Source organism: Xiphophorus hellerii, chromosome 19 (genome assembly GCF_003331165.1).
Source record: "Xiphophorus hellerii strain 12219 chromosome 19, Xiphophorus_hellerii-4.1, whole genome shotgun sequence".
Classification (NCBI taxonomy): domain Eukaryota; kingdom Metazoa; phylum Chordata; class Actinopteri; order Cyprinodontiformes; family Poeciliidae; genus Xiphophorus; species Xiphophorus hellerii.
This window is the reverse complement of record NC_045690.1, coordinates 28,719,039-28,732,071: the sequence shown is the minus strand read 5'-3', so window position 1 is coordinate 28,732,071 and position 13,033 is coordinate 28,719,039. Positions and strand designations below refer to the sequence as shown.

Here is a 13,033-nt window from a genome sequence, read left to right as displayed (position 1 = left end):
ATTTTTTAAATCCAATTTTTAAAAAATCTGATTAAAATATTGTTTGAAACAAAGACGCCAATTAGAAAACCTGAAACTTTATCACAATACAGGCCTATCTGGGAATTTACCTTAACCAGTTTTTAAGTAGTCGTCAATTCTTGGTCCACAAAAAAGATGAATTTATACCTAACTGAGGCAATACCAGAGATTTTAATATAAATAAAGACATAGGATGGATAGAGAAAATGTGTGTGTGCAGACCTTCACACATGCGCACACACCCCTTCTATACAACCACGCAAATCCCTCACAAGGTCATGCTGGTGTTGGTGGTATTTTAAGAGAAGCGTTGGTGTTCTGCTGCAGTCGGTAATATTGTGCGGTGTTTGCAGTGCTGGAGCAATATGGACCGCTACAAATATCAATGACGTCCTTACCATACACGCCCTGGCTGTGCACGCCCTGCAGAAAGCTGGTAAACAGCCACAAGAGTCCAAAAAGTAAACCCATCTTCTCATCCTCTTCAGTCTCGATTCCCCCCTCTCCCTCCCCCACCCCTCCCCCCGGTTGTCGGTTCGGTTGCCGCAGTTGCCCTTGCTTCCTCCTTCCCTGATGGGGTCTTTCCGCAAGGAATCCGATCCAGTGACCGGTTCTCATCCACAAATCATAAATATTTTCTGATCACCTCTTCAACTCCCATTCCCTAGCATCCGCTCCCAGTATCGTTTAGATGGAAATAGAAAGTCCGGCTCAGTTCATCCTGGAATTAATATTAATATCCTTCAGTTGTGTCTCCTTGGTCGTGACATTGTAGTGGATGATTACTACAATGAGAGAAAAAGCGATATTCAAATCCTGAATCCTGAGCACCGGGATTCTCAGAAATCCCCACTTGTGGTTCGCTGGTTCTTTCCATCTATTCCTGATACGTCGAGATGAAAAGCCGGGTCCGGTTGAGCTCCGGGTACCGGCGGCTAGTCAGGGCCCTTTAGGCCGAAGAGGTAGGGAGGTGACTCCCTCCCTGAGAGAGCGTGATGCCGCTACTGTCAGCGAGGATGGCCGAGAGGAAGGGAGTCATACCGGGGAAATGAATCGCTGGATAGCTGCCACTGACATGAAGACGTCACTAGGCTTTAAATCAGGGCAGCAGGCAGCAAACCGGGCTTCCGGAGCATTATTTCAAAATAAACCGAGATCCCTTTTCTTAATGCTGCTTTAAAACATTTATTTTACGGTGAATAAAATTAGCGCTCATGTTAAAAAAATAATCATTATAATGTTACTTTAATACAGCTATATTACCAATGAAAAATGCAAAAAATAGTTATTTTTATTTAGCATTTTTTTTGGCAGAACGGCCTGAATTCTAAGCAAAATTTGCATATGGGGTACATGTTTGTTAGATTGCTGCATCAGCCAGGGCCCCATGAGACCTTAAGAAAGATGGATTGATTAAATAAAAAATTAAAAAAAGTTTTTTTGTTTTTTTTTTATTGTATGGAAGAATAAAATGGACAAAATTAAATAAATACATAATTAAATCATTAATTAAATGTACCATGACATGAATAAATATTTAATAACATTTCTTGAACACAAATGGGTAACACTTTATTTGACTGGGTGTGTATAAGACTGACATTACACCATGAAGACGTTTTCATGAATATTTGGACTGTCACCATTAAGCGTCATTCGATAAATAAGGACACTTTTAATGCAAAGTTGATGTTTAAAATGTCTGTTGTAACTTGACATTAACCCAAAAAAATTATGTAGGTCAACATTTAAAAAAAATATTTATTTTGTTCGAGGGAAGTCAACAAGCTCTAAAACAAATTTCCCTGTTTTTCAACCAAAGGAATGGTGTGACACTGAATTTAACCATTAAACACATATTTTAATTACACAAGAACGAAAATGCTGTCACTGCTTTCTAAAGCCTTTCAGGATGGGATAAATGTTCTCAAAGGCTTCGTAGATCTCTGCACGTTCTTTAGCTCCTGAAAATTAAATTCACAAATAAAAATATATAAATAAGATTCTGTAACAAAGTCAGATCAACTTTTTAAAAATTTTGTATGTCAATGCTTGATGTCTAGTTCACAGCAGGGTTGTGTCAGAACATCCTTAACCTTAGCAAGAACTAGTTTTACCTTCAAAACAATCAGGTTAAAACAAATTAATTTTGCTTATAGATCACAAACTAAGTATTCTGAACTAAGTTTATCTTGAAATAGTTGCTGTTCATCATATTCCGTCTGAAATCAAATTTGAAAATGTATTTTAGTACATGCACAGATCACCTTCCAGCACCTTCATTCTCTCCCATTTTCTTTGGTCATATGAGCTGAATTTTAATAAAGTCTAACCATACCAGAAGTCAATCTTGAATAATTTGCACATCTTGGAAGAAAATGTGGTGCCATATTTTAAGCACAAGTTGGCGTGTATAAAAATTAACTGACTTATTCACTTTGTTGCTATGTTGATCGATTTTTCAGACTCCTCTAGTGACTTCTTTATATTTTTTTCCCAAAACAACTAATAATACATTTAGCGACTCTTATTCTGTCTTGAGCAATGTATTTATAAAAGATTTATAAAGCGAGGAAAGAGTCGGCTCTAAGCTTCTGGCTTATTTATGTAGTCATAGTAACCAAAGGACACTAACAACTGAGCTAGCAACTGTCATGACATTGGGGTACAAACACCAAATATGCAGGGGCGGAGCCCGGATGGGAAGGGGTCACACAAAATTACAACATATCTTATTTCCAACACACACTTGTTTGTGAAAAAAGCCATAAGTGTGATGTAGAAGTTAGAAAAAACGTTTCTATTTATTTTTGTAACTGTCCTCACAAAAGCAGGAAAAAGCCTTTCTCACCCCCAAACACAGACATGGTTCGGCTGCAGAGAAAACTTCTGACGGGCTGCCCAGTGCTGGATTAAATGCCCAGTTCACTACAGGCAGCCTGAGTCAGTCCCACTGCTGTTGGTCAGAATCAGATATCCTCATATAAAGAAAACGCGACGCACCGGTACCACCTGTTCGCTCTGTGCTTCACCTTAACCTAATGTTACTACCAGGCGGTTCACAACGCTGCTGATGGGATCTGGGCTGGAGGTGAGCAGCTGTGAATAGAAGTCACTGCAGAACCTTCACGGCAGTAATAGTTCCAAATGCTATTGACATTTGGAACTATTGGAGCTCCAAATGTGCTAATAGCATTTGGAGCTCACAAAATATCACATAAATTTTAGCGAAAATATTGTAACAATGTATGTAGATTTAATTACCAGTCAAAACCACCTTCCCAGATACGAAGATGAGCAGGACAATACGAGGTTTCACCATCCGGTAGATAAGTCCTGGGAATAACTCAGGCTCATAACTGGGAAGACATCATTCACACAGACTATTAGAGTAAGACCAGATTGGTCTTACCAACACCAAACCTGAAATAACCAACACCACATTTCAGGTTTGCTAATGAGCAACTCATAGGAAAATATTTATGAAAATACAATTAATGAGAAAAAGAAAATTTATTCAGTGAGAAATTTTTTTTGATAAAATCACTTCACTTCTTGTTCCTGAAACGTCCTTCAAGCAAATGACCCTCCTACTCTCTGTCTACAATAACAACTCTATGAATAACAGCATGTGCAACTTTAGACATGTTTTTACTGTCCTCCTACGTAGATAAAAACGTGCAGAGTTCATAATCAGTCTTTTCTTATCAGTGGGGATTCTCTCCAACATGCTGGATATAAACTTGAGAAAGAAATCCTGAAAGTAAGCCTTTATTCATTCTCTTAGTGCGTATTAAAGCCAACTGTAGTTTTTTGTGTTTTGCTTCTCAGTGAAACATTGAATCATGTATTTATGTATTTCTTGTAACACAATACTTCATCTTGCTTGGTGATCACCTGATTGTTCATCAGTTGTTGAAAGAAGTTAGTCTCAATGTTTTCATGTAACTGATCCATGGAAGTGTTCCTGGGCAAAATTTCAGGGAAACTAACTGCCTTTGGGAAGATTGAATAATGCACATCAATTATATCAGAAAGTTTCACTCTTAGTACCACACAGGACCTATTGTACGTCTCTCCATACGCTTGGTATGGGGAGCGGTGTCAAGTTTATTTGTCTGAGAAATAAACTTTCTGCTGTCCACTCTTCTACTTCAACAATTTTAACATATCTGCCTTTCTTTAATAGCAGTCAGTCTGCTCAACTGATTGATCGTGTGATTTTAGCTGGACTCTTACAGGGTCTCTATTGTTTATTAAATGCTTATATTTTCAAAAGAACCAATTATGTATGAATGAACCTGTAAACGTCTGGTGATGATTTACAACAGGAAGCTCATAAATGTACCTGCTGAATTGTTGGTGGGTGAGAACCAGTCCTTCCAGTCTGATGGGGAAGCAGACATCGCAGCTGGCCACCATGTTCTGAATCTTAAAGTCGAGAAACCGGGCAGGGAAGCCAAGTTTCTGGACCACCCGGGCATATTTCCTTGCTGCCAGACGGGACTGCTCCTCACTGCAGCCGCTCAAACACACAAGAGACCAAGGCTAAACACAGCATTTGAAGCCTTTTTTAAAAGTTGCAGTACTACATGGAACTATTTGGAGGTCTTAGCATATTCAAAAACTAAAACTTCACCAAAAATTGTCCCCCACATGAAATTTCCAGATTTTTATATAGTCAATAGTAGGCGAAGCCAAACTGCTTTATGGCTCCCCGGCAGATTACTGTTCAGATCTGGACATTGGGAGCATGTGCACAACGCTGGAGGGCAAAAAGACAATGCCATCCATTGCTGTGCTACCATGGCAGAACGATTCCATTAACTACTTGAAACCTGGAGATGTAGGTGTAAATAACCCCAAATTAAGCTCCTTATTTATTGTATCCCTTTCTTGTGCTTATTGCCATTATTTTGTATAATGTATGGTTGACTTCCGATTTTTGATTTGATGCCTGGTGGTTGGAGCACAGCAGAATGGCAAATTCCAATTCCTTGACATTTGCATAAAGTTGGCTCTAAATTACACATGCATCATTCCTTACACATGTTGGTGTGGTACTTTGATTACATCACTTAAGCCCCACCCACTCAGAGAAAATACTGAGAACTATTGGGTAATTCCTCCAGCATCTCATAGAATCTCCTGGAACATTTACAGCTTTTTAATTGGTCATATTCTAAAAAGAATAAAACGTTTTCTTAAATTCTCTTAAAATAGAACATAAAAAAGTCAAAGACTTTTAAATCCAGTTCTAAGATAAAAATTCAACAGCCTAATCCTGATGAATAGAAGAGACTGACCTTTTGGCTCCTGTACAGACCATCTTCCCTGAGCTGAAGATCAGTGCTGTTGTTCGAGGCTCACGGATCCTCATGATTACAGCTGCAAAGCGCTGGTAAAAATGGGTGAAAATTAATAAATTAAATACATAAAGACTGAAAATGAGAAAGTAAACAGTGGAGTATACCACCTTTGGATTGTACTCTGCATTTCTGGCTTGCAGTGCAATGAATTTTAGCTCCAACGGACAGCCAAGGTTTACAGTGGAGACAATGTTTCTGGGCAAAGAAAAAAAGATAACAGTGCCTTGCAAATAGAAAAGTATTCAGTTAAATAATTACTGCTTAAACTCTTTATACAACCAAAAATGTCAATATATTTTTAATGGGATACTACTACAATTTTTTAATCCATTGCTTTTTTTCTTTTATACATTTAAAAAAATGTAAACAAAGAGTTACTCTTTTAAGCTGATATCCTATATGTGATTATATAATTTAATATCAAACAATATGAGCGACTGTGATTCAGTGGGATCAGCTGTGGGGTCATTTTCAGGTCAATCAAATCAATCAAATTTTATTCGTATAGCACATTTCAGCAGCAAGGCATTTCAAAGTGCTTTACATCATATCAAACACTGAAACGTAATAAATTACAAATTTATTGATGGAACCTGACTTAATGTCGTGTTTTGATTGTTGATTCTATGTTGCATTGTGTTTCTAATACAATCACAAACAGGAGGGTTTTTAGTCGAGTTTGCATCCATAAAAGGTTTACCTGTTACACTCCTACTGTGTTATATGGAACAAAATACCTGTTGCTATTTTTATTCCCACTCACGCTCACAATCACACAGTTTAAAACGATGTAGACAGCATTTTAATGGGCTTCTGGCACGAGGCTCCGTACACCTCTTTCAAGGATTTTTGAGCAGGGACTCCGTCGTCCCTCAAGGATTTTTGTGCAAATCCATGGTACTCGTTAGTGTCTAGAATTTACAGGGTTTCCGTTACGTGCAATGACCCTCAGTCACTTGCCGTTTTTCTTAACAACCTTAACAAGGTCCCTCTTGTTTCTGCAACGGAAAGGTTGCCACAGGAGATTAAAGGATTTCTCAAATACACATGAAAGAGCCAAAGCAATATTCCAGATATGTTTTTGATGGGAAGATAACATTAAAAAATGATGTAAAGCTCAGAAAAGTCCATTTTACATTATTTTGCTCCTTTTTTCTTATGAGCAATAATAAGAAAATCAAGTGAAAAGTCCTCTACTCAGAGATTATTTTAGTTTATGATATAAACCAAAAACACATTGTGAAAGATATAAATTTTTAGCCATAACACACCTAAGGACACCTTGTGATGTGAGGCAATTGGCTCTGCTTTAATTCCAAAAGCCTATGTCATACTCTATAATATTTATATACATAATATATAATATTAAAAAACATTTCTTGTTCTGATCCTCATATGTGCACCAGCTGATGTTCCCAACAAACTTATTTTTACCTCCTAATAATCTACATTTGTCTTTGCACTATAAAAGTAATATCCAGCCTGGGTCAGCAAACTCTAAATATATGATCCCCAACTGTACAAACCCTAACAAAGTACTTAGAATATATTTCAGTGGCATTTCTAAACTTACTGTAGCTGTGGAATGATTCCCGATTTCTCTGTCACAGGGGTCATTGGAGTCATCGGGGTCATTGGAGTCATCGGGGTCATTGGAGTCATAGGACAGAACGGGGAAGCATTGCTCTCTGATCCCAAATTGACTGTCACTTGACGTTTCACTGCAGCCATATTGTGCAAATTATCATCCAGATTTATGCCACTGTCCTCCAAAACATCAAGCTCAGCATTTTGATTTGTGGCTGCTGTAGCTAGGACTAAAAGAAAAATAAAAGACCTTAGAAAGAGAGAAAAAAAACTGTGAAGTTTAGTTATTTTTACAAAGTGTGGCATGTGCCCTAAAAATTAGAATGTTGGAGTTATTTCAGTAAGTTTGAAGTGTGAAATCTCTGACTGTATATTGCAGTTATTTTCAGGTCATTGCCAGAATTTTTCAGAAAAAATGGGAGATAATTGAGATGCATTTACTACAGATCAAACTTTGTTTCAACTGATTGAAGACATGGCTTTAAAATCATGGTTAGGGACTTTTTTGCTGTGCTTCTATGGTATGATTTGAGTCAACAAATATTTTTAAGGCTTGAAAGTAATTTGAGTTTTTTATTATCTAATTGTTTTCGGATATTTTTGGTTGCATTTTGTGCGATGAACAAAGTAGTATATCCAATACCTGAATAGACAAAGTGTAAAATATTATAGGAGAGAATGGGGTAAGTTGAACCAGTGGTATGATGACCCTCCCCCTTTATTTAGGCAATTGTACACAATTGTTATGAGATCATAAATTCAGCACATTCCTCTATTTTACTGTCCCTCTATTTGTTGCATATGGTAATGTGATAAGTTTGTCTATTTAAAAAAAAAAAACTTTTTTTTTTACCTTCCAGCTTTAATAACTGCTACCTGAAAGCTAAAATATGTATACCAAACACATTGAAAATTTGCCAGTGTATTAAACCAAGTTAGACGTGCTTATATTGCATGTCATTTTTTCTAAAGAGTTGACTGTGGGGTAAATTGAGCCAGTGCACCAAATAAATGCATTCAATTTTGCAGAAAGAACAAAACAGTCACTGGTTGTGTCCCATAATCTGCTGGATCCTTTTTGTGAGGAAGGGTCAGTCAGGATCAGAGCTGGAGCTGCTGTTCTTCATTCTTCTGTCTCACAGCTCAGCTTCACAATGTCGGGATTTAACTATGTGTAAATAACCCCAAATTAAGCCCCTGATTTGTTGTATTCCCTTTTAGCACTTATTGCCTTTATTTTGTATAATGTATGATTGACTTCCAGTTTTTAATTTGATGCCTTTATTTTGATAAGACAACTGCTGCCGTTTATATTATAGAACGGCAGTTTAACAGAAAAGTTGCAACAACATTGTTAAAATGCATCTTGTTATTAACGGCCCCCTTCATAGAGGCACAAGGTATGTTTATTTTGTAGATAAGAATATTTCTATTACTGATTGGTTGAAATTGTGTATTTGTTTTATTGTACATGAATACTAGGGTATAGTTTTTGAGTAAGCCATACGTTTGGCTCTAAATTCCACAGTTTCGGGCCGAGCTGCTCCAAACTCACTAGGATGGATCCTTATCCACCCGCCGACAGGAATCCATAACAAACTTTGGTGGGCATGGCTACAGTTCTCTATAGCGCCCCCTAGAATATTTTAAATGATCAGCCCCAAGCCATGCTTTAACCTAGAATTACGAAATTTGGAACACGTGTATCTTGTCAGGACGTACAAATAAGTCTCCTGGAGCTATGCTCTAAACTCAACATCAAGTCGGCCATTATGGATTGAAGTTCTGATTTTGTCCCCATTTTTGACGTTTACAGCCTTTGCATTTGATCGAACTCCTCCTAGGGATTTTGATTGATCGGCTTCAAACTTGGTCAGTCTGTTCATAAGGCATGGCCAATTAAAAGTTATCAAAACGGTGAGTTTTTGTGCATGCTGAAGGGGCGTTACCAGGGGTCAAAGTTCACCTACTTTGCCAGGAAAAAATAAACATTTGTATCTCCTACACAGAAAGTCACAGAGGCACCAAACTTTCAGTGATTGGTCATCGGGTGTCCTACAATACCCAATGGTCAAATGATGACATCATTTAGGCCACTCCCACTGAGAACAGGAAGTGTCATGTTTTACTGTGAACGCTCGCTATCTAACCCCTTTCACCTAATCAACATGAAACTGTGTCCAGAGACAAAAGACATGTTGGTGTGTTGTGGATTCCAACCACGACCGGTTTCGATGGCCATACGTTTGGCTCTAAATTCCACAGTTTCGGGCCGAGCTGCTCCAAACTCACTAGGATGGATCCTTATCCACCCGCCGATAGGAATCCATAACAAACTTTGGTGGGCATGGCCATAGTAGCGCCCCCTAGAATATTTTAAATGATCAGCCCCAAGCCATGCTTTAACCTAGAATTACGAAATTTGGAACACGTGTATCTTGTCAGGATGTACAAATAAGTCTCCTGGAGCTATGCTCTAAACTCAACATCAAGTCGGCCATTTTGGATCAAAGCCGTCGTTTTCTCTTTTTTATAGACGTCGTATCTGATTGAACTCCTCCTACACTTTTTCAAATACAGACATCACAATTACTCAACACACTCTTGAGGAATCAAAGGTCAAAAGTTATCAGAGGATTTCTCCTATGTCAAAGGATGTGGGCGTGGCTAAGTGTCAAACTTTGACAATTCGCAAAGAAACATCAAGGATTAACTTCCACATGCAAGATTAAAGCTGCGTCAGACTTCATATGTCTCACTACAGACCGGTCCTGAACACATTGACATGGTCTGTTCATGTCGTCACCTTAGCCCCGCCCACTTCTGACAGGAAGTCACCTGTTTTTCCTGCTGTATGTCTTACTTTTTCTCTGTTATTTATGTGGGTTTAATCATGTGCAAACTGACATAAATGATAATATGATGAACTCTGTCAATGCTTGCTGCTGGCTCAACTGTGTGGGCGTGGCCAAATGGCGAAATATCAGTCCCTCCCCATTTTTATACGATTGTCTTTAAATCACACATGAATGATCCGATTGGCACCAAACTCTATATGTAAGACCTTTGTTCACCGCCCAACAGTATTGAAATGTAATTTGACTCCACTGCGCCCCCTAAGTTAATACATCAGCTGTACCTCCTCGCTGCATCGACCGATCTGCACCAGATTTTTTGTGAGTCATTGGGGAGCGCTGCCGAACGCATTCATGTGTATCGCCTGGTGGACAGGCGGGGAAAATGCGTGACAGCTTCTGGGGTGGCTGGCGGATGGCGGGGGCGGTAAAGTTCACTCAGCCACAGTTTTAGGGTAAGATAATTCAGTAATTTTTGCAACTTATGTGCTTTTTCTGTTCTGCTGGAGTTTTTCCTTTGTGCTCTACCTTCTAAGCTCTGCAAATTAAAGCAATAAAATCTTACTGGAAGTTGTGGAAATTTGATTATTGAGATTGTCCTCTTTAAGAGTTCTTCCTGGTGTTAAATGCTGGTTGCTGCGCTCAACAAAAGTGTCAGAGGTTTTCATTTGACCAAGAAAGTAAACAAAATCCCAGAAGTCTATTTTCCCAGATTTCTAAAAAAAAATTCAGCTCAATTCCAAGTGCAATTCTGGTTGCTGCAGGTTACTCAGTCTGACCAGGCCACCAGCTGAAGTGGGTTTGATGTTTGGATGCCAGGTGGTTGGAGGCTGATGTATTCACCTCAACACCAGCTAAAAAAGACCGCCAAAGTGGTCTTTTTTGACCTGCTTGGGACCAACCCATTAGGGTCAAGAGGTTGGGACTCTTTGAACGAAGAGCTGGTTCAGGTTGCTTTACTTTGGTGACAAACAAGCCCTCATGTCAACATAAGCTTTGTACATAAAATAAGTATTTTAGCTATGAGTGGATTGAGTGCATGTAAATCTACATGAGGCTGATACCACGTACTACTGACAGCATTTAAGCTAACTTTAGCATTTTGGCAAATTTTTGTTTATACACTAATGTTAGCATATTGAATGGAGCAAGTCCATGTTTGTCAACACAATAATGATACTCCACATGCTGTTGACTACATTTTTGTTCACCGCAGCATTGTTGCTCATTTTCTGAGCAACAAACTGAGTTGTAGAAACTCATAAAAGAATCCACTTCCTAAGTTTTGTTCTGGGTACAAATGAGAAGAGGCTGAACCCAGAATGCTGGGTTCCAACCGACAGGCATACTTTGGCCGTTTGCTTTTAAATTTCTTCAGACATGTACTAGTTATTATTGATAAAATATGCTGAATAACCTAAATATCTATTCTTTATTTATTAAATTATCACCTACAAGTATCCTTAAGTTGCTTTATTTATTAGTTATTCATATCTGCATTGCATTTCTTTTGCCTTGCTCATTTATATTCTTGTAGACCACATGAAAAAATGCTATAGGAGGTGGACTGTAGCCCTTTCTCATCAGGATACACAGTATTTCTTTTGAGCTAATATTTGATCATCTTTGTCTGTGACACAGATGTGTTGTAAAATTTACTGTACAAGTAGCAGTTATTCCTGAATTAACATACCCTTACGAACAAAAAACAGAACAACCTCTAATTGGATAATAACATACCCCTTTAGTACCTGTGGTAGTAGAGCTTTGATTGCCGAGGTCATCAGGTAGGAAGCTGAGGTCTAGATCGTCACTCAACCTGCCACTTGTTTCAGTTTCACCCAATAGGTTGGATGAATTCTGTGAGTTGGTGCTTGATGCATGTGACTGTTTGAGAGAAGTTTGAAGATCAAGCTCCTCCTCAACCATGTAGCTCGGGTCCTGCAGGAAAACAAAGTGAAGAAGGGTTACTGTGTGGCTGCCAGCAGGGGAGCAGAGGGTACCATGATTGAGACCCAACACTATTAAATTATAGCCAAGAATATTGTTTTCAAAATAAGCCTGTTGGTGGTGAAAAAATAAGTCTAGATTAAGTTAGTAACTAATATTATACAACACTGAATGAGAAACTATCATTGATGTAAACCAAACTTTTAGATATCTGAGCAAAATATCCATCTATGACCCAGAATGTCAGAAATTTGTAGAGAAGTGCATCTCTATTAATTTGAATATCACTGAAAAGGTGTTTCAGCATTTCAATTCCATATGTTAAACTCATTCCACAAAGCATTATATATTATGCCATCTGTTTATTTCAGTGGTTATGACTTAAATTAATAAAACACAAAATTCAGGTTAAAAGACAACAAAAATATTATACAAGACAAACAAATGATTAAATTATTATGCTCCCACCTACAAAATCATGTTGAGGACTGCTAATTTGAACTATTTTACACAACCTCCACAAAGAAGGTAAGAAATATCAAGAAGCTATCTATACACAAAGTACTGTAATGTAAGCATATAAATGTGTTGAGTAGGAAGAAAAAGTGTGGCTCAGGCCATATGTTATTTTATTGTAAATACAAGAAGTTAAAAATAAATGGTCAAAATATCAATGTTTGTCTTGACTGTGTTTCACATTTTAAAATACATTGCTGAAATTAATCAATCATTCAATGTTCTTATATTTGTGTAAGTGAATCGTAGGGCGCTGTAAAACTTGTCAGACTGCATAACATCACAAGCTCTTTAATATTGCAAGGTATTTTAAATACAAAATGGAGTTATTTTCTTTAAAAAAATCTGTTAGATCTTTTAAAGTACAACACTAAAAGAGTCTTTCAATAAATCAATGTAGTTAAACCTTAAGCTGGTTTATTTATTTAATTTTGCATTTTAAACTGCAAAATGTTTATAGAGTAAAATGTGGTTTTAAGTTTAAGATTGGCTTGTGAAAACATTTAAGTTTCCCTCCCAGTTCAGGTCCAGGACCAGCATAGAAGTGCTTAAATCCACTTTTCCAGCACAGGGCTATATACTCACATTTGCGATAGAATCATCAAAGTAACGTTCCAATGCCAAATCATCCATGATCCTCCACAATATGGCCTAACTATGATGTCAGGACTATTTCTGCACACGTAGAGCTGCACAGCTGTAACCAATCATGCATTCAGACCTTTTCACTGTAGA

The 13,033-nt window shown here is 37.9% G+C and overlaps 2 protein-coding genes across 7 annotated transcripts in view; both read right to left on the bottom strand.

Annotated features, from left to right (window-relative positions):
- The window catches only part of LOC116708569 (MAM domain-containing glycosylphosphatidylinositol anchor protein 2-like), a 239,582-nt gene extending 238,460 nt beyond the window's left edge, over positions 1 to 1,122 (bottom strand). For 4 of the 5 annotated variants that reach the window (XM_032546441.1, XM_032546443.1, XM_032546442.1 and 1 more), the window contains exon 1: positions 420 to 1,120. In XM_032546441.1, the coding sequence (XP_032402332.1) occupies positions 420 to 639 (220 nt within the window). In that variant the 5' untranslated portion in view covers positions 640 to 1,120. Of the gene's footprint in view, positions 1 to 419 lie in introns of all 5 variants that reach the window. The other variant, XR_004336709.1, reaches the window with a different exon arrangement.
- A 475-nt stretch (positions 1,123 to 1,597) lies between these two features.
- tbpl2 (TATA box binding protein like 2) lies at positions 1,598 to 11,768 on the bottom strand. 2 transcript variants are annotated; one of them, XM_032546455.1, is made up of 7 exons: positions 11,584 to 11,768; positions 6,964 to 7,207; positions 5,498 to 5,585; positions 5,328 to 5,419; positions 4,370 to 4,537; positions 3,286 to 3,380; positions 1,598 to 1,985 (listed from the first exon to the last, which is right to left on the bottom strand). In XM_032546455.1, exons 1-7 carry the CDS (start codon positions 11,759 to 11,761, stop codon positions 1,909 to 1,911), a joined length of 942 nt encoding a protein of 313 aa, XP_032402346.1. In that variant the 5' UTR covers positions 11,762 to 11,768; the 3' UTR covers positions 1,598 to 1,908. The 2 variants fall into 2 exon arrangements, with proteins under 2 accessions (XP_032402346.1, XP_032402344.1); XM_032546453.1 differs by having other exon boundaries at positions 5,328 to 5,585.
- Positions 11,769 to 13,033: the final 1,265 nt, after the last annotated feature.